This window comes from Porcisia hertigi, chromosome 27 (genome assembly GCF_017918235.1).
Source record: "Porcisia hertigi strain C119 chromosome 27, whole genome shotgun sequence".
Lineage (NCBI taxonomy): Eukaryota > Euglenozoa > Kinetoplastea > Trypanosomatida > Trypanosomatidae > Porcisia > Porcisia hertigi.
The window spans coordinates 23,374-41,661 of record NC_090586.1 but is presented as its reverse complement, the minus strand read 5'-3'; the positions used below and the strand labels follow the sequence as shown (position 1 = coordinate 41,661).

General features: G+C 53.2%; 8 protein-coding genes across 8 annotated transcripts; all 8 read left to right on the top strand.

Moving 5' to 3' along the window:
* Window positions 1–277: 277 nt before the first annotated feature.
* JKF63_03183 (uncharacterized protein) lies at window positions 278–1,690 on the top strand (the record flags this gene model as incomplete). Its single annotated transcript, XM_067899204.1, has 1 exon — window positions 278–1,690. One exon carries the CDS (start codon window positions 278–280, stop codon window positions 1,688–1,690), a length of 1,413 nt encoding a protein of 470 aa, XP_067755994.1.
* A 1,511-nt stretch (window positions 1,691–3,201) lies between these two features.
* JKF63_03182 (uncharacterized protein) lies at window positions 3,202–4,197 on the top strand (the record flags this gene model as incomplete). The annotated part of the gene is made up of 1 exon (XM_067899203.1): window positions 3,202–4,197. One exon carries the CDS (start codon window positions 3,202–3,204, stop codon window positions 4,195–4,197), a length of 996 nt encoding a protein of 331 aa, XP_067755993.1.
* Window positions 4,198–5,425: 1,228 nt separating this feature from the next.
* On the top strand, window positions 5,426–6,085 carry JKF63_03181 (uncharacterized protein; the record flags this gene model as incomplete). The annotated part of the gene is made up of 1 exon (XM_067899202.1): window positions 5,426–6,085. The coding sequence occupies one exon, from the start codon at window positions 5,426–5,428 to the stop codon at window positions 6,083–6,085; it is 660 nt and encodes a 219-aa protein (XP_067755992.1).
* A 1,635-nt stretch (window positions 6,086–7,720) lies between these two features.
* Window positions 7,721–8,416, top strand: JKF63_03180 (uncharacterized protein; the record flags this gene model as incomplete). The annotated part of the gene is made up of 1 exon (XM_067899201.1): window positions 7,721–8,416. One exon carries the CDS (start codon window positions 7,721–7,723, stop codon window positions 8,414–8,416), a length of 696 nt encoding a protein of 231 aa, XP_067755991.1.
* Window positions 8,417–9,382: 966 nt separating this feature from the next.
* JKF63_03179 (uncharacterized protein) lies at window positions 9,383–9,736 on the top strand (the record flags this gene model as incomplete). The annotated part of the gene is made up of 1 exon (XM_067899200.1): window positions 9,383–9,736. The coding sequence occupies one exon, from the start codon at window positions 9,383–9,385 to the stop codon at window positions 9,734–9,736; it is 354 nt and encodes a 117-aa protein (XP_067755990.1).
* A 1,733-nt stretch (window positions 9,737–11,469) lies between these two features.
* Window positions 11,470–13,389, top strand: JKF63_03178 (uncharacterized protein; the record flags this gene model as incomplete). Its single annotated transcript, XM_067899199.1, has 1 exon — window positions 11,470–13,389. The coding sequence occupies one exon, from the start codon at window positions 11,470–11,472 to the stop codon at window positions 13,387–13,389; it is 1,920 nt and encodes a 639-aa protein (XP_067755989.1).
* Window positions 13,390–15,047: 1,658 nt separating this feature from the next.
* JKF63_03177 (uncharacterized protein) lies at window positions 15,048–15,305 on the top strand (the record flags this gene model as incomplete). Its single annotated transcript, XM_067899198.1, has 1 exon — window positions 15,048–15,305. The coding sequence occupies one exon, from the start codon at window positions 15,048–15,050 to the stop codon at window positions 15,303–15,305; it is 258 nt and encodes an 85-aa protein (XP_067755988.1).
* Window positions 15,306–16,212: 907 nt separating this feature from the next.
* JKF63_03176 (uncharacterized protein) lies at window positions 16,213–18,195 on the top strand (the record flags this gene model as incomplete). The annotated part of the gene is made up of 1 exon (XM_067899197.1): window positions 16,213–18,195. One exon carries the CDS (start codon window positions 16,213–16,215, stop codon window positions 18,193–18,195), a length of 1,983 nt encoding a protein of 660 aa, XP_067755987.1.
* Window positions 18,196–18,288: the final 93 nt, after the last annotated feature.

Genomic DNA, 18,288 nt, shown 5'->3' with positions numbered 1-18,288 from the left:
TCCGCCTCTCTTCGCTCTCCGCCTTGTTTTCTCTACTTCTACTCTTTACGCGAATACACATGTCAATGATTTCTTGTCTCCCAATTTTGCTCGTCAAACACTGTCCTCCCTACTAACGTTGCCTCTTTCTTCTCTCGGTTGTTAGTGAACCGAACTGTGGCAGCGTTTGGGAAGTTTAGCGTCTTCTCAGTTCCCGCCTTTCTTCCTCCCCCCTCCGCCCCTTCTGTTCACCTGCTGCTGCTGCTGCTGCTGCTGCACCGTATCAACGGCTTTGGCGATGCAGGATCAGTGGAAGATCGATGTAGAGTCAGAGGACCACAGGTCTCGCCGCGACATGACGGAGAAGTCCATCACGCGTTACGTGAAAGGCGAAATAGACCGAAAAGTGACTTCTTCCTCTACGTCGAGTTCTGTCTTTGTGTCGGACTGCTCGTGGATCATGGGTGCGTCGGTCGCCCAGCCCGCCTATCTCTGCTGCGGGCTCAGCAACGGCAGTGCTTGTCTTCTCAACACATCAAACCTCTCCAAAATTTACCTCTTCGAGGTTGATCGAGATTCCCGTAGCTCGCCGCGCGATAGCGATCGTGGAGGTCAAGGTCAGAGATCTGAACGTGAGTCTTCTCTCTCGCAGCAGCTCGTCGCTGTGGCAACGCACACAGTTCCAGTTGGTACCAATCCAGCCGCTGCACAGGCACTGCTGTGCATCACGCTCGACAACGCCGTGTGTGTGTGTCCAATGGATATGTCGACCGTGCTGGAGCGAAAAAAAGTGTCGCGCAGTGATCTTGCCAGGGTGAAGTCGTTCCCAGCGGTGGGCACCGGTACGGTGCTACACTCGTCTGTTCGCTTTAATTCTAAGGGCAATCACATCTTGGCGCTGCTCTGCATTGGTCAAGAGTCCTCAGTTGCACGGGGCCTATCATCAGTCCGCTACTGCGCGGCCATTATCACATCGCAGGACGCTACCGTGTCCCTCCAGAGCAAATACACGTCAGAGCAGGACTGGCACTTTCTTGTTCCTCCGTCTGCCGTTGGAGATTCACACTCCGATGTTCCAGTGGAGCTGTGCTACTGCGCGTGGTGGGCATCAGACACACTCGTGTGCTTGTGGTCAAACAGCGCACTCCAGTTCCTGAACGCGGCGGACATGCGAGTAATTGGTGAGTGTCGTCTACTGCGCCACTGCGCCCCAGATGCGGTGACTAATGCTGCTGTAAGCCAGTCAGGTGCCGTGGCAGTGGCCGATAGCGCCTTGTCTGGCCTCGTTGCTGTTGTTCTGGATCATCACCTTGCCGCATCATTTCACGTGACGACGCAATACAGCGCCACCTCAGAGCTCCAAGAGCAGAAGCGCCATCGTAGTGAAGCGCTCCTCGCTGTGATGGTAACTCCCACAATGCAGACCTACTGCACGGAGGACATCCCTATCTGTGAAGTCCACCTCGTTCAATCATTTTCATGGACGGTTGTTCTGCTGCTGGAGAGCGGTGCACTTGTTTTCCTAGACGCAGAAACGATGCGGCTGTCCGTGCATCGCCCCGTGACTCGCTTGCGGGCCCCAAACGCCAGCCGGTATCACGCGGGGGCCTTGATGGCTTCCCCGCGGCACTTTTTCTGCATTTTTAACGGTAGGCCGTTTTCAGCTGTCGTTGTGGAGCACAACACGGCGATATTGCTCAAGTCCCAATGAGTGGAGATGGGGCGTTGAGGAGTTGAGGAGAAGTCCACGGACGCCGTCGTCTTTTTTTCTGCCTCTGCGATATCCGAAGATCGCCCCTGGGCCTTCTTGCTTTCTAGTGGTAAGCGATGCTTTGACAGGGGGGAGGGGGCATGTGTGTGCGGCACACTAGGGAGTCTGAGTGTTTGAATTGCGATGTCTTCCGATTATACTTCCTTGTCTGAGGGGCTCTGATGATGGGAGACGTACACGTGTGTGCGATATCGCAGGTCATTGTCGCCTATTATCGTGAATCCACGCGGCCCCATATTCTCCTTGCTCATGACGTAGTGCCTCTCTGCTGGTGGCACGGTCCCGGTACTCACGACGCGGGAGGTCCGAGTGACGGATCTCTGCCCATCTTGGCGGTCAGGTCGTGGATGGTGCTGCGTCAGTATGACCCGCGAGGGTGCAGGCGTTTGTACCGCTCATATGCGAGACGATGTGCCAAGCTGACAGGCTCGCATCTCACTCTGCCCTTGACTGCCTACGAGTGCGAGGAGTCTGCGCCACCTCGCGAGAGACGCACTGCGTGGCGAACCGGCATGATAGGGCTGGCTGCGAGGCGGCCTTGAAACGCCGTGTGTGTGTGTGTGTGTGTGTGTGTGTAGGGCCCGAGACAACGACTCCTCTCCGGTGATTTAGTCTGCCATTTCTGTGTGGAAGAAAACAAATAGTGTGGTTGGTTGCTATCGCATCGCACGGAGGGGGCTCAATGTACAGGGCGGGTGGTGGTGGTGGTGGTGAAGGGAGTCTGTGGTTGCACTCATACGTTGTATCCCACGGTGGACATCTTTCGACAAAAAATATGTGTACGGGTTTACTCCTTCGTGGCGGGCGGAGGTTGAGGGTCGTGCAAGTGCCCCTTGACGTTCTTGAAAAAGAGAAGCTGCATTCAAGTGTACACAGTCCATATTTTCGAGTGGGACCTCTTTCAGGCCGGGGAGAGGGGGGGGGGGGAGATCGTCCGCAAGCCAATCGCAATGACCTGCCATCGAACTCATTGGTGTAGCTTCGCCTCCGAGTCACCGGCGCGTTCATTGGCTGCCGTTGTCGACGTGCACCAACTCGGTCAACTCCAGGGGTATTTTCAGATCCGACCAAAACCTATACTGCTCGCTTTCTTCTGCCCGTGCTGCTATTCTCAACTCATCTCCACAAATTTGTTTTCCGAATGCTTCGCGGCTGCTGTTGCTTTCCCGAATACACCACATTTGTGTTTGCTTTCCTATGCTGTGCGCACGCTAGGATCCAGGGCCAGTCCCACCCATAGCTCGAGCGCATTTGCACACACACACACACACGCGAGTGCCTACGGACATCCGCTCGGGAGTGCGTAAGTGGTGCCCGCACCACCGCCTTCGTTCCGCTGTTTTTTCCTCTCTACGACCGTCACACAGGTTCTTGACTAGAGGCAGGCTTCTGAGAGCGTAGAGAACGAGGTGCCTTAGCCACACTCGCGGTGCAGCTCCAGATTACTCGTGATGCGTGTCCCTTCCAAAGTGGCAACGGGGTCGCTTCGCTGCTGGTCTGCTCCCACTGCAGCTGTACGCGTGCCACTGAGCACCGTAATTTCTTCTTCACACCACAGCTCACTTCTTGTGTCTGCTCGTGGCTTTGCTAGAGTGTCGACCGTTCAGGGCAGGATCGAGGTCCCTCCTGGTGGTTTTGTGACAACAGATGTGAAAATCGATATGAATGCCAGCTTCGGTGGCGCATTTGCCCGCGGCGTGTTTGCGGAGCGGGAGATCAGTTACGGCCGTGAAATCATGAATATCCCCGCCTACTGCATGTACATCGGGGAGAGCGATCAACAGCCACTTCGAGAACAGGTGCTTATCATGACCAAGGAGATCTTCAGCAAAGTTGTCCATGGAACACCACAGGATCAGCAGTACGTCAAGCACCGCATCCTCTCGCTTATGTCTGGTGGCTTTTCTTACTTCACTCGCGAGCGTGACGTTTTCGATTTTGCGGAAGAGGTGCGCGCCCCTGGGGCTGAAGGAGCGTTCCGCAACGGCTCCAGCTGTCTGATGAGCGGCGAATTCTCTTCTTACGATCTGCAGAAGTTGCCTCTCATCATTGAGTTCAACCGTTTCGAGGTAGACTACCGTGGTCGCCGAGGCATCTGCCTTTTCCCAGAGGCCTCGTACCTCAACCACAGCTGCGAGCCGAATGTGGAGCTCTCCATAACGTACAATGCTCTCAAAAGCAATTTTTTCCTTAGCGCTCGTGCGGTGCGGCCCATTCGGGAAGGCGAAGAGCTCTTTATCAATTACATGCCGGGCAACAACCTACCACTCTCTCGTCTGGCATTGGCCATGAAGAAACGCTGGGGGTTTGAATGCTCATGTGTGAAGTGCAAGAGTCGCGCAGTGGGCGCTGTTACCGTTGTTTTTGTGGTCCTTCTAATCCCCGTCATGATGTACATCCGCCGCTTCATTGTGGAGCGGACAAAGGAGAAGCACCGAAGTTTGTGATGACCGAGTGATAGTGGCTATGTGAGATCTCGGGACCGGAGGCAGGGGCTTATCCAGGCCTTTGTGTGTGTGTGTGTGTGTCGACAAGTTTCCCCTTTTCCATCGCTGCCGGTTAATGGCTGGCACCCCAGGCAATGATGGCATGATGTGCATGAGGCTTGTGTGCGTGCGTGCGTGCGTGCGTGCGAAGGGGAGAGTAATCCTACGCAGTTTTGTGATGTTTTTGAATTCTTTTTTCCACAGGTTCATCTTCCGAACAGTTGAGTTACACGTGCACCCCCCGCCCCCGAAAAGCCTCGAAGTCATGCAAAAAGGTAACATATATAGTAGCACTTCGGCCGTCTTTGGTAACGCATGCATCACCCCGGTACTGTGCTGCCCCCACACGTCTAGATGTATGCGCTTGGCAGGGCCCGTAGGGGGGGGGATTGCCGCCCGCATCTTAACGCACGCTGCAGACTCATAAACTGCTTGATACGCATAGATGTATGAGAGGCTTAACGTGCGCCCTCGTCGTCTCCGCTGTACTCGACTTCAACTACATCTAATCATCATCTGATTCTTTTGATGCGTTCTCTCCCGTCTAAGTGTGTCCTTGCCTTGCATCTGCGTAGGTTGGCTCCGGCTTTCTTATTCTCCCTCCCCCCCCAAAGAGGAGAGCATCCATACACGCTGTAGCACATTTCGAGACACACCAGCCACAGAAAAGTGAATACGAAGACTGCGCTCAAGATAGCCCCCGTGGTTGGCGTAAGTTTGTGTGTGTGCATGTGTGACTCAACCGTGCGATCCTCCGCCAACTCGTCGCTCAATCGCTCATCCTCTCTCTTCCCCACACGGTTAACTGTATCACCCCCCTGCAACTGTTACTGCTCGTACAAAGCGCATGTTTGGGACATCCGTCAATTTTTCTGCCCCTGCAAAAAAAAAGGAAGGGGGGAAATACCCGTGCGTGTGTGTGTGTGTGCTCCGTCATTCATTCTGCAGTCACGCCCCGCCGCCACGGGGTACGCAGACGAAGTGAGTGATTTTCGCTCTACATTCCGGGCTTTGTTGTTCATACCTTCCATTTTGCCTCCTCCCACCCCTATCTCGATACTCACGTAGCCACTGCTTACCTCCTCCATCCTGGTTTCTGCTTCGCTTGGTGCGCGCAGGTTGGTTTGTGATTCTCTTTTTTTTTCTATATTGACACACCCCCATCTTCCTCTCGTGTCTCAGAGTGAAGATGTGGAATCTCTCTTCAAGTCCGGTTCCATCCGTGAATGGTTCTCGACCACCAGCTGGTGCTCCCGGCGGCTACGTCTTTATGCCATCAGGGGCAAAGCAGACGATGATGTCACTTCAGACAGGCGGTGCGGTGAATGGCGTAGTCTCCGGTGCAGTACCCTCACATGATCGTACGCAAGAGGTGTGCAAGTACTTTGTGAATGGTGGGTGTCTGCGTGGCTCAAACTGTCCCTATCTTCACGAGCTACCTGACGAACGTCACCTGGACGTCAATGGGCTTGGATTCATTCTCAATCCAAACGTTCATAATGCACAGAAGACAGTGGCATCTCCTCAGACGCAGATGGTGGCAGGCACGGCTAGTCAGCCACTGAAAGCAGCTGGCTCCTCTCTCCCCATGATGCTCAGCAGCCCGAGCGCCACCCAGAGTAGAGTATTCGGCCCCACTAAAACAGCAAAGCACCAGCCGCCCTCGATGGCTGGTTCTGCTTCAGCTTCACCGCAGTTGGTGCCTATGGGCAAACTGCCAGCACCTCCCAAGTATAATCCGCCGGAGCCGTACTTAGAGCTCAACCTACCTCCAGCGCTAGCGTTTCCTCTGAAGGTTCCAACAAAAGACACGACAGCGACCTTTACTCATTTGATGCTACAGAACTGATTCAAAGGCCCGGTGCTCGGCACGAAGGAGAGATGGGGATCACTAATCATGCCGGAAAGAGAACAGTCCAGCTAGGCGGGAATAGTTGTGTTTCTGTGTTTCTTTGTCTTTCTGCGTGTGTGTGTATGTGTGTGTGCATGTCATCTATTCTTCTGGGGTTCCGCTTCCGATGCATGATCAAAACTACTGCGTCGGTGTGTAAGGTGCGAATCACGTTGTTTTTCCTTTTAATTCCTTTATGTAAACGTTGTGAAGAACTTTTCAAGTGTTGCTTTTCATCACCCCCCCTCCCGTGTTTTACGTCCCGCGTTTGTCTTCCCCCCCCTCCCCCCGTATTTTCCGCTGTTGTTGCTTGTTTTTTTCTCTATGTGTGTAAGGGACATGGTCATCTACCCTAAAACTGCCGTTGCGTCGTGGTTCTGTTTGTTTGTGTGTTTGTGTGGGTCTACTTTATGAAAAATATATCGAAGATAGACCGAGGATATACACACGCCAGCACAGTAGAGGGAGAACGCCCAGGTTACACATTGTCGCGCTCAAATAGTGGTTTCTTTTTTTTCCAGAGGTGTAGCGCGTTCGAAGTGTGTTTGGCCTTGTAATTCGCACTCCCCTTCATCCCTATGCACATTCCTCCGTGCACGTGCGTTCATTTAGTCCACTCCCCCTTCTTTAATACCCCCCCCCCCCCCTTTTGCCGTCCTCCCATCTTGTGATGTTGTGCAGCACCTCGTCTGACAGCGGTGCGATGACTTTTGTGCTGTGTGTGTTTTTTTTTTTTGCGTTTGTCTGTTTTACTTGCGAGGCGTTTCTCCGAGGCGTGTCTGTATGTGCTTATGTGTCTCTGTGTTGTGCCAAGGCTAATCGAATCCCCCCTCCCCCAATTGAGCAGGTGTATTGTGTTGGTAATCCTCATATCTTCACCTCTTTGTTGGCTGTTTTTTCGATGTTTTTTTCTGTTGTGTTTGTGTTTCCTTTTTGTGTTCTCTTGTCCGCGGCGCGTGTGCTTGCCTGGTTTCATTGGGTCTCTTCTCGTCTTCCCTTGCCAGATTTTTCTGGGCTGTCCCCCTTAGCAGCGAAGGAACTGCGATCACCAGTACTACTACTACTACTATCACAACCAACCGTGATAACCAACACACACACACAAAGAAAAAGTGAGCAAAAGGCTCCCGAGACCCAGGAGGCACAACAATGCTATCGAACACTGACAAACGACTCAAGCCTCAAGTGGGTCTTTCTTCGGCAAGAGGCCTTGCGCAATATACAAGGGGGTGTGGCGCACAAAAAAAATGCGCACGGATCGAGCCTATCGATCTGTGACGAATTTTCATGTATCCGCCGCGTACAATTACACACACACACCCACATCTACACACACAATGCTGCGGCAGCTGCTCTCTTATCTTTGCTGACTGCTTTAAAGTATTATTACCTACTAGACTGCTGTGTATGCGTGCGTGGATGTGTATATATATTATTTTTGGGGGTGCCACCTCGCCCCCTTCTGCCTTGTCCGAGGCCAAACAATCCCCATCCCTGTCCTCCCCCCTTCATTGTTTGTCCTTCTTTAACACCCGTTGATTGCACACGCTAGGCGACATTGAACTGTCCGTGTCGCAGGGTGAACGCGTAGCCATGTCAGGTGAGGCGAATCCCCCGCTTCCGTATTCGCCCGCGGGTTTGCTATCCGAGTTGACTGGCCATTTCACACGGAGCGCCTTTACCTCACCCGAGATGCGATTGCCAAAGGAGAGCGCCGAGTCCATGTTCGTCAAACGGCGCATGGAGGTACTGAAATCTGTCGCGGCTATTCGCGCCAGCCACGAGACATTTGGTGTGGCTCGTCCCTCGACACGCGTGCGTTCGCTCCCGTTTGTAAAAGCTGCACGGCGAGATACGACCCGAAAGCCACTCTACCCCATTAGCACTACTAATGGATTCAAGACGATCGACGACTTGAAGCGCACAGATGGTACCCCATTGGATGCGGCTATATTCATGAAAGGCTCGCTCGCATGCGACGCTCTAGGCTCGCCTGTGCCGACTGAGGCACCCTATGTCATTCCCATGACTACAGAGGATCCCCGCATAGAGGTGGCGGAGAAGCATCGGGCGGCGCTGTTTACCCCCCGTCCGCATCTCCCCAGGCATATCGAGGAGTCCATCGTAAATTTTAGTCTCTCCCTTGGCGGTGTCAAACCTTATGCGACGAGCCGGAGCGCAAAGCTCGAGACACGACACTGCTTCGCTGATCGCCACGACATGAACGATCGCTACGTGGATAGGATGCTCAGCTGCCGCCCTTCAAAAGGCCTTTACCGATATTTTTAAAGGATCCAGGCCACGTGGTCATCTCTGATCCACCTATCCCTACGCACAGCAATCGTGAGAGCATCGCGGTGCGTCGACATGCTTACTGACACCAACCTTGCGCACATCTTCGATGCGCCAAGGCAGGGGCTATCGGCTGATATTTATGTATACTAGCACCCCCATGTGGAGAAAACTGCGTTGGCATTGTTTATCCCCCTTTGGGGTTTTATCCCCTCCACTTCCCTCCCCTCAGAGTTCTTTTGGAGACCTTTTACTCTCTTTGCTTTGTCTGGGTATTTTTTTCCTCGCTGTTGTTGCTGCTTGCAGCGCGCGAATGCTGTCCACCGTTGTTCAGCCCCCCTTGATACTGGCACATTTACACACACACACACACACATACACGAAGACATGCGGAGGCATCACTGGATCGGCCAGGGTGTCGGGACGCTTGTGAGAGGAACCTCGTATCTCGTCGCCTTCCCTTGGAGTTCAAGCACTGGGAGATGGGGATGCAATCCTCATGTGTGCGTCTCCAAGCACATTTGCGCCGCCCCCCCCCTCCCCCCGATTCCCCTCGCGTCCAGGCCCCTTTTCCGATGCGTTTCCTTGCCTATGTTGCGTAAAACCTGACTCTTGCTTTTGGCGTTCCGTAGTTGTTTCGGCGTCAGTGTGCGGATCAGTCCGGCTCTCGCGGTCACTGATATTCCACCAACTTGGGTTGCTGTTTTTTTTTCCTCATCAGCTGCGTCTCAACCGACCCCTTTCCTCGCATTCTTTTCTCCGCTTCTCGCTGTTTTTGTGCTTCTCCCTATCACCGATATCTCAAACACGCACATGCACACACCTTAACATGCCTGTGCTTCCCATTGGGCTCCCCTCGCCTCCTCCTTGGGATTGTGTGCCTCGATGTTGACACTGATTTTTTTTGTTCCCCCTCTATAGAGTAAGGTAATAATCCTTTAAAGTAACTCGACTTCTATCAGAATGCAACAAGCGTACTTCGGCCAGCAGCCCATGTTGCCACCTGGCTGGCAGCTTTCGTATACGGCCGATGGAAAGCCCTACTACATTGACCACAATACGAAGACTACCCACTGGAGTATCCCGCCAACTGCCTACGAGCCGTACTACAACAACAACAACAACCGCGGCCGCGGTACGGGATTCCGTGGTGGCCGCCAGGGTATTGATAGGTCAAAGATGAAGTCAAAGATGTGCATCTACTGGGAGAAGAACGGTAACTGCGCATGGGGCGATCGCTGCGCTTTTGCACACGGATCCGTGGAGCTCCGCAACCCCGCGATACAGCCTCGCAACGATGCGCCTACGAGCGCCTAATGGTAGTGCGGCGGCATACGTAAAAATAAGAAGATATGGAATGCGGTACGTGCGCTTCTCACTTCAGCTCTGTGTGTGTGTGTGTGTCTGTGTGGTTTTTTTTGTGTTTATTTTTCGCCTGCGCGTGTGTATGTGTCTTTTTTCTTCCCTCCGATTACTTCGACTTCATCTATTTACTTTGAGCAATCCATACAGCGCTTCTTCACGCGTGCCGCCATCACATCAGTGCAGCACATTGAGCGCACGCGCAAGAGGGAGCAGGAAAGTGCACATAGGTTCGGACGTGGACCTTTTGCTAAAAAAAATCTAATGAGAAAACGTGAAAAAAGGAAAATTCTGATGCGCACAGACGCACGAATAAAGAACGTAATCAGCAACAAAAAAAAAATGAGACCAGATGAAGTACTAAAACACGTTAAAAATGAATGGACAAAATGGCAATGAAAAAAAAAACGTGTTCGATTATAGTAGCCACTTCGCCCACCTCGTGTGTTTGTGTGGGCTTGTTTGCATGTATATATATATATATATACATGCATCTGTGTATTTATTTCTCTCTACGTGTGTGTGTGTGTGTGCGTGTGGGAGTCTGTATGGGCATGTGTGTGTGTGTGTGCGACAAACGCTTTCCGTCTTTTGTTTTACTTTCATTCGTCTTTTATTTTTCTAAGGTGGTTGTGAAAGCCTGTGCGTCAAATATGGATTCTAGTTCGTGCGCTCTAGAGTCTTGGAGGAAATTTTTTTTATGTGTTGGATCTCCGTACAGAAAAGAGATGGAGGACGAAAAAACGACTAGACTGAAATAAAGGGCCGGAAAGGATTTGGACTACGCTAACTCGTCTTTTTTCTCTGCCTTTCCTTTTCACGTACCATGTCTCTCTCTCTTTTGCTTCAGCTGCGGTGCAGCGACTAAGGGGCTGCGAGAGGTGGTGGTATGGGTAGAACGGAGACGAGGGGTCGCTCTAACACTCGACGCAGGTGACTATTGCGCGCGCATGTGTGGCGACGCTAGACGAGAAGGGTTGGAGAGGGGGGGGGGCGCTATCTCCCCCCACCTTTTTCGTTAAGCTCCGCAATCCCACGTGCATACCTGATCTCCAAGGGGAAAGGCCAAGTGAGCGGAGCGCAGGCTGCATAGGCGGACGCTTCTTCATTTCGTTGTAAAGCGTACAATGTGCGTGCGTTGCGCCTGTCGCAGTGGCTGATTGTCGTCTTCCGTTATTATTAGACCCTATCGGTTTCATTGCTCGATGCAGCCGCCTCAACTCTCTCCGCCCCTCCTGTGGGCCTTTCTCCATACTGGATTCTTCCTACTCTACTCTCCACCCCTTTGTGTGTTTCCACGTCACTCTTCTGTCCTGTTTATCGTGTCCCACGTTCGGTAACCCCCCCCCTCCGAAAAAAAAAATGGGCACCCCACATATTCCCCCTGAAGAGATGTAATTTCTGCACTTTGCGTGTTTGCTTCTTCTTCTTGTCGACCCTGCGGATTTTGCCTCTCCTGTTCTGTACGTGCGTCCGTGCGAAATCATCTGGGATGTTTTGTCTTGTGTTGTCGTCGTCGTTCATGCGCGTTTGCGGTGCTTCGTTTTTGTTGCATCTTTGTACAGAAAGGGAATTCACTCGGCATTTCTCTCTCTCTTTTTGATCTCATTTGCGAGGGTCACCTCGAGTTTATCCTTTTTCCTCCCTCCATTCATATCCCCTGGTCCCTTCGCCTTTCGAGCGCGGCAATGACGACGCTTCACCAGGGATTCGCCACCATGATGGCCGTTCTCGCCCTGTGCTCCCTTGCGTTAACATCTACGTACGCCAGTCCCCCATCGAAATCTGTACTGACGCTGGCCCTTTTCGACATTAACAACTCCCGTATACTTTCGACGACCAGCACGTCTGAGTCTGTGTCTTTTGGACACCGCAGTCTCTTTGTGTCACAGTATGAGCCAAGTGCTGCCGTTTCTGTGGCTCCTCTCCAGTTTCACGGTCACGAAAAGAGCTATGTGGTCGACACACAGGAGCTTCTCATTGTTCCGTATTGCGTCGTGGAATCTGGCTCAACTGATGCATGCAATTTTGAAGATTGCATTGTATATCTAATGTTCCGCTTTCGCCACCACTATGAAGCCAACTTCGATGCCGTTGTTTGGCAAGACCCCACGCCGCTCGCCAGCACCGCCAAGGCGCTGCAAGACTTCAAGAGGCAGCTGAATCGCTCAGACGTTGCGTATCCCGATAAAGATGGGTCCATGCGCATGGAAGACAGTGCTACGTGCGCCGACATCACAGACGAGTGCTACTCCTCGCGAGTGCTGACATACACGAGCAGCTACAAAGAAATAGATCCGACCCAGTACTCTGCCCGCTTTCTCTTCCGCCTAAACGAGCGGTACACGTTGAACAGCCCGTTACGAGTCCGACTCCACAGCAGCCTCCCGCACGACGCTGAGACACTTGTGGACGGTGTCCTTGTACTGAGCCCGCCGCCCACTTTCAATCCCCTCAACCATCGGTGGTGGATCGAGAGTGTAGCGGGTCGCTTGGTGCTTCTTGTGGTGAGCGCTGCGACAACCTTTTCCTTCCTCACCGTGACGCGGGAGGTTGGGGCGCTGATGGCCGGCCAGCGTAGAGGCGAGGGTGCATTACCACACACGTTGCTGTACAACGGAGACATCAGCGCCGGCCCGCTCATTTTTCTTCAGCGTGCCGCCAAAGTGGCAGGGGGCGCTCTGCAGAAGAGTGTGGCGTATGTGTGGGCCAACGTGCAAGCCCTCGCATGCCTGGCTGCGTGCTGCACGTTGTACCCTCGGTGGCTGAACACACGATACCGCCGTGCGCCGGCTGACGAGCGCGTCACAGTTTCGGAGCGGGAAAGCACCGACCTGAACACTGCGAACCTCTCGGGTGGAGATGAGGAGGAAGATGGCCCGAGGCCAATATGCCGCATCTGCCGCTCTTCGCGGCAGCTCGACGACCTCTTCGCACCATGCGCTTGCAACGGCTCGAGCCAGTTTGTGCACCGCCACTGTCTTGAACGGTGGCGAGAGATGACTAGCAACCCGGACCACCGTCGCGTGTGTGCCGAGTGCAAGACACCGTACACACTCGTGCGCGTTATTGTTCCACAGAACCCAGATCTCATCACTAGCAGTCCCTTTATAGAGTCAGCCATTCGGCACTACGTAGCACGGTTTGTGTATTTGGTAATGGCAGTGGGGTTCGCAGGGGGCGGGGCGTACGTCTTGAAAGCGCTATTTTTCGTAGTGACGCTATTCGACGATGGCGTTGACTGGAGCCTCAACAACGGCTACCACTGGTTTCTTACCGCGTATTTTCTTCTTGCTCTGGCGCTCAACCTGAGCCTAATGGAACCGTTCGTGAAAGACATGCGGTCGGCTGAGGCGCAGCTGCTGTTCGTGCTGCTCTCACTCCTGTTCATTGAGGTTCCCCTCAGCTACGGAACGTCCGCCCTCCTGAGCCTCATCTTTAATCATCATCTCACCTGGGAGGTCTCGTACGGTGTTGGACTTTTCTCCGCGTTTATCCTGCATTTTATGGAGACATTTTCCAGCTTCTCCACCGTGCTCGACTCTTTTTCGGCAGAGCGGGAGGTCGTAGCCGCGCGAGCTGAGCAGGAGGTCCAACCATCCGTCTAGGTAGGCTCACATACTTTTATCGAGCTTTCTGTGCACAGCGGGGTCACTTGAAGCTTCATTTGTACTTCTAGAACTCCCGTCTTCATTCTAGCTGCTGCATGTTTTAACGGGTAACCCTGCTTTAGCTGCACCGCTGCTGAGCGCATGCAAGACACCGTCCTTGCAATGTAAATGACCTCATTTTTCTTTTCCGCGTTTGTCCTCATTAATGGCGGTGGGGGGGGGTACGCCTCGTCGTGAGTTTTCGGGGGGAGGGAGGAAGGAAGGAAGGGTGAATTGCAGGATAAATCCACGCGGCCCCATATTCTCCTTGCTCATGACGTAGTGCCTCTCTGCTGGTGGCACGGTCCCGGTACTCACGACGCGGGAGGTCCGAGTGACGGATCTCTGCCCATCTTGGCGGTCAGGTCGTGGATGGTGCTGCGTCAGTATGACCCGCGAGGGTGCAGGCGTTTGTACCGCTCATATGCGAGACGATGTGCCAAGCTGACAGGCTCGCATCTCACTCTGCCCTTGACTGCCTACGAGTGCGAGGAGTCTGCGCCACCTCGCGAGAGACGCACTGCGTGGCGAACCGGCATGATAGGGCTGGCTGCGAGGCGGCCTTGAAACGCCGTGTGTGTGTGTGTGTGTTCGTGTAGGGCCCGAGACAACGACTCCTCTCCGGTGATTTAGTCTGCCATTTCTGTGTGGAAGAAAACAAATAGTGTGGTTGGTTGCTATCGCATCGCACGGAGGGGGCTCAATGGACAGGGCGGGTGGTGGTGGTGGTGGTGGTGAAGGGAGTCTGTGGTTGCTCAATTCATATTTTCAGCGGTAAAAGGGAACCCGTTACACCCCTCAAGTCGTTGCTTATCTTTGCTGTTGTGTGTCCGTTGCCTTTTGGGTTCTGCACTCTTTTCCTTCATTCAGTGCAAAGTGTTGTCTCTTCCCCGTTCGTGGCTTCTGCCCGTTCCCCCGCTTGTTGCGTACACACCTTCGTATCGTTTGCCTTCGTATGTGACAACTGCGGTTCTCGATCCATTCACGTTTTTCTTTCCATTTTTATGTTCACATGTTTTTCTCTTCGGTTTGTAAAAGTGGAGAGGCGCAGTTTCAAGTGGGTTTGTGTATGTTGTTTGGGCCACCCGCATTTTTTCTCTCTCCCATTTGACGAGGGCGTAGTCATTTTGGGGTTGTGCTGCTTGTTCATTTTCGCCGCCCACACAGTAGAGTACCATACAAAGTCAAAGTTGCGGCACTGACCGGGCTCAAAGTAACAGGAGGAAATGCCTTCCACCTCTGTCTTGCGTCACTGCTCCCCAACGCGGACCCTATAGCGGCCTTTACACAAGCTTAGTACTGCATGGAAGCTGATGCTCTTATGTACCTGATTAGGTCAGGTGCTAAAGGCCGCATTAGGGTGGAGATCCACTCGCGCTTCTCAACGTTGCTCCTCTCGCTGAGCATCGCACACGCTGTACTTATAAGCAGTGGTGGCTTACTGTTCTACAAAACGTCTCTCATCGTCCTGGACACCTCCTCTGCACTTTTTTTTCCATCATAAAAAAGTCCTCCTCGAAAGCACACGCTGACCTCCCCCCCCCCAAAAAAAAAATAAAGGTAGGGGCAGACACACATCGATTTCATCTTATTTGAGACTGCACGCGTTCTCAGTCATGCTACGCCGTACCGTCACTCGTTTCTATGAGAGTGTGAACGCTCCCATCGGAAAGGGCTGTGTTGTGCCGATGAAGTTCAACAGTCTGAGGCCTGCGTACGTACCCAAGTCGTTCACCACCCAGTTCTTTGTGCTGGGCGCGTGGTCGATTAGCAACATGATACCCAACTTTGTGATTGGGTTTCTCATCATCGCTGCCGCCAACGGTGGTCTGAGCGGTGCCTGGCCCCCGGATCCGCATTCTCTTCACCCTTAAAAAAAAGGGCATCATATACGTGCCCGGGTGGATGTGTATCTGTGCGTCTGTAGCTACGCGCTTGTGCGTCCCCTTTCGTGTTCGCAGGGGACGAGTAGGAGTTAAGCTAAGTGGGCAATAGGCCAGTGTGTGTGTGTGTGTCTGTGTGAACACGAGAATGGTCTTCTCACCTTTTTTTTACTTTCCCTTTTTATCCCGTAGTAGTCGTAGAATATCTGCAAGGTGACTGATTCAAATGAAGGCAAATGGGTGCCGATGACAGGTGTTTGAGACATTGGGGTTTAGCGGTATGACATGCGCCCCCAGATATAGGGTTGTGTGTCCTCTCAGTGGAGGATACATTTCCACGCACAAATGCACACCTTGCGCTGTAGTTTGCTTGTGCATACTTGAGTCGTGAAAGGAGAGGAGGGCAAAGGGAGGGGGGGGGACTCGTTACTCGCCTCGTGGTGGTCTCTTTCTTTGAGACGCTGATCTCAGTATCGGGTACAACGTCTGTGTGTTAAACTTCGGGCACCTTTCTGGCACCAGGTCGAGCAGCTGCTCTCTCTCTCTCTCTCCTAACGCTTCGTTCACTACTTTTCTTGTGATTCCCTTGTGCGCACCCGTGCGCTTATCCATGCTTCTCTTGACCTACCTTGTTCCTTCCCACCTTCCCCCTTCTTTTTTTTTTTGCTATGTGTGCATATGCACCAACATATGCACATGTTGTCTTATCCCCCCTATCCACACACACACACACACACACACACACATACACATCTAGCATGTACGTACGCGTTCCCTCTCAGCCCCTTCATCTCATGAATTGCTAGGGCATCGCTTGTTACCTGTATTCTGTACCTCCCTCCCCGGTATTACTATTATTTTTTCCATAGCTTTAGATTACTAGAGACATCACATCGCCATGGACAAGTATGAGGTTCTCACTCAAATCGGCGACGGCACCTTCGGCTCCGTTGCCAAGGCCGTGAACAAGAAAACCGGCCAGCTCGTAGCCATCAAGAAAATGAAACGAAAGTTCTACACGTGGGAGGAGTGCGTCAAGCTGCCTGAAGTAGATGTTGTGCGGCGCATACATGGACACCCGAACGTGGTGAAGCTGCGTGAGGTGATTCGCGAGAACAACGAGCTTTTCTTTGTCTTCGAATACATGGACGGAGATCTACTCGGCGTAATACAGAAGGCGAAGCAGAAAGGTGAATCATCCGCTACGGTGTCTGCTGCTCCACCATTGATTCCCTACCCGCTTGTAAGGAGCTATATGTGCCAAATATTGCAGGCACTCATGTACATCCACAAGCGCGGTTACTTCCACCGGGATATGAAGCCAGAAAACCTTCTCGTTCGAAAAGATGCGAATGGCGACGAGGTCCTCAAGCTAGCAGATTTTGGCCTTGTGAAAGAGATCCGCGCTCGCCCACCGTTTACCGACTACGTGTCGACGCGGTGGTATCGTGCACCTGAGCTGCTTCTGCAAGATCGTTTCTACGGCGCTGCGGTGGATATATGGGCTGCCGGGTGCATCATGGCGGAGCTCATCACTATGCGACCTCTTTTTCCAGGCACAAACGAGGTAGATCAGCTTTTCAAGATAATGTCAGTTCTCGGGTCCCCCACTGAGGAGCTGTGGCCCGGAGGTCTTCGCTTGGCAAAGAAGATCCGCTACACATTCCCAGTAATCACTGGTACCGGTCTTGCTCACGTTCTCCCATCGCATATCCCGGAATCGGTGGTTGACCTCTTGCGTAAGATGCTCGCCTACGACCCGAGAGTTAGACTGACAGCGGAGCAATGTCTGCAACACTCGTTCTTCAATGTCGGGATCGACGAGGGCAACGCGCCATCCGCCGCCGCGATTGATCAACTAGCGTTCATGGCTAATCGGATGCTGTCTGCATCGAAAACAGCGCCACCCGCCCTCAAAAGTTCCACCACAAAGCCACTGGCGGCTCTGAAAGGGGCCAAGACCACTATCGACGCCTCCCTCTCGGGCGCCTCGCCACGCAAAATGTACGTGCTCGGCACCACCAAGGATCCTGTCTCGTCTTTGCCGAAACTTCCTCTCGGATTGTCTACGACTCCACCACCCCTTGACGCGCTCCAGAACGCTTCGTCGTCTCTCTGTGGGCGCGGGCTCCTTTTGCCAGAGGGATTGCCAGCGTTCGGCAACGGCCAGCAGCGCTCCAGTCTGTCAACGACAGCTGTGATGAATGGAAAACGCCGCTCGCAGGAAACCGAAGAAACTTCACTTTCCAAGAAATTGGCGAGCCTGAAAAACGTTCAGACGGGGAAAGGGGGGCTGTCTGTGCCTCACGCGCTGGCGACTGGCAGCGCCGTGCACTCGCCAAGTGCGGCCCCCAGCTTTAGTGTCACTCCACCCAAGGCTAAGCCATCCACTCTTCTTCCAATCGTCGGTAATCACGACGTCAATGCTCCACCGCGACGCCGAAACCCCCTCAAGGAAACTGAAACAACTTCTCCTACAGCGACGTCTTCAGCGGCGAAGCGAGGTGTTGACTTGGACGAGCTCATGGAAGAGTTTGCGTCGGAGATGACTGCCATTGGGGTTCTGGCGCAACGGCACGACGGGGATGCCCCAGGCGGTGTGAACAGCGAAAGCTGCGCTTCTCATTCAACGCTTTCACACTATCCTGTGGCCGCGTTGCTGAGCAGCGGTCGATACAAGAGCACCACCACGAACACTGACTCGTCTTTTAAGGTTAGCAACTCTCCTCGCACCACACACCCGGCGAATATAAGAAAGGTGGACAGCGTTTCGGCGCAGAACGACCTTCCTCGCATGGGCCAGCCGACTTCGAAAGTGGGTTCACCATCGCTGAAGGCGCTCTTAGCAAAGCACAAGGCGAGCAGTCTGGCGTATCAGTAGCCGAGCCGGCTTCCGTTTTTCTTGTTTTTCTTTTTCCGCTTGTTTTTGCTTTGCAGTGTTGTGAAGGGGTGTAAGTATGTGGGCCGGGCAAAA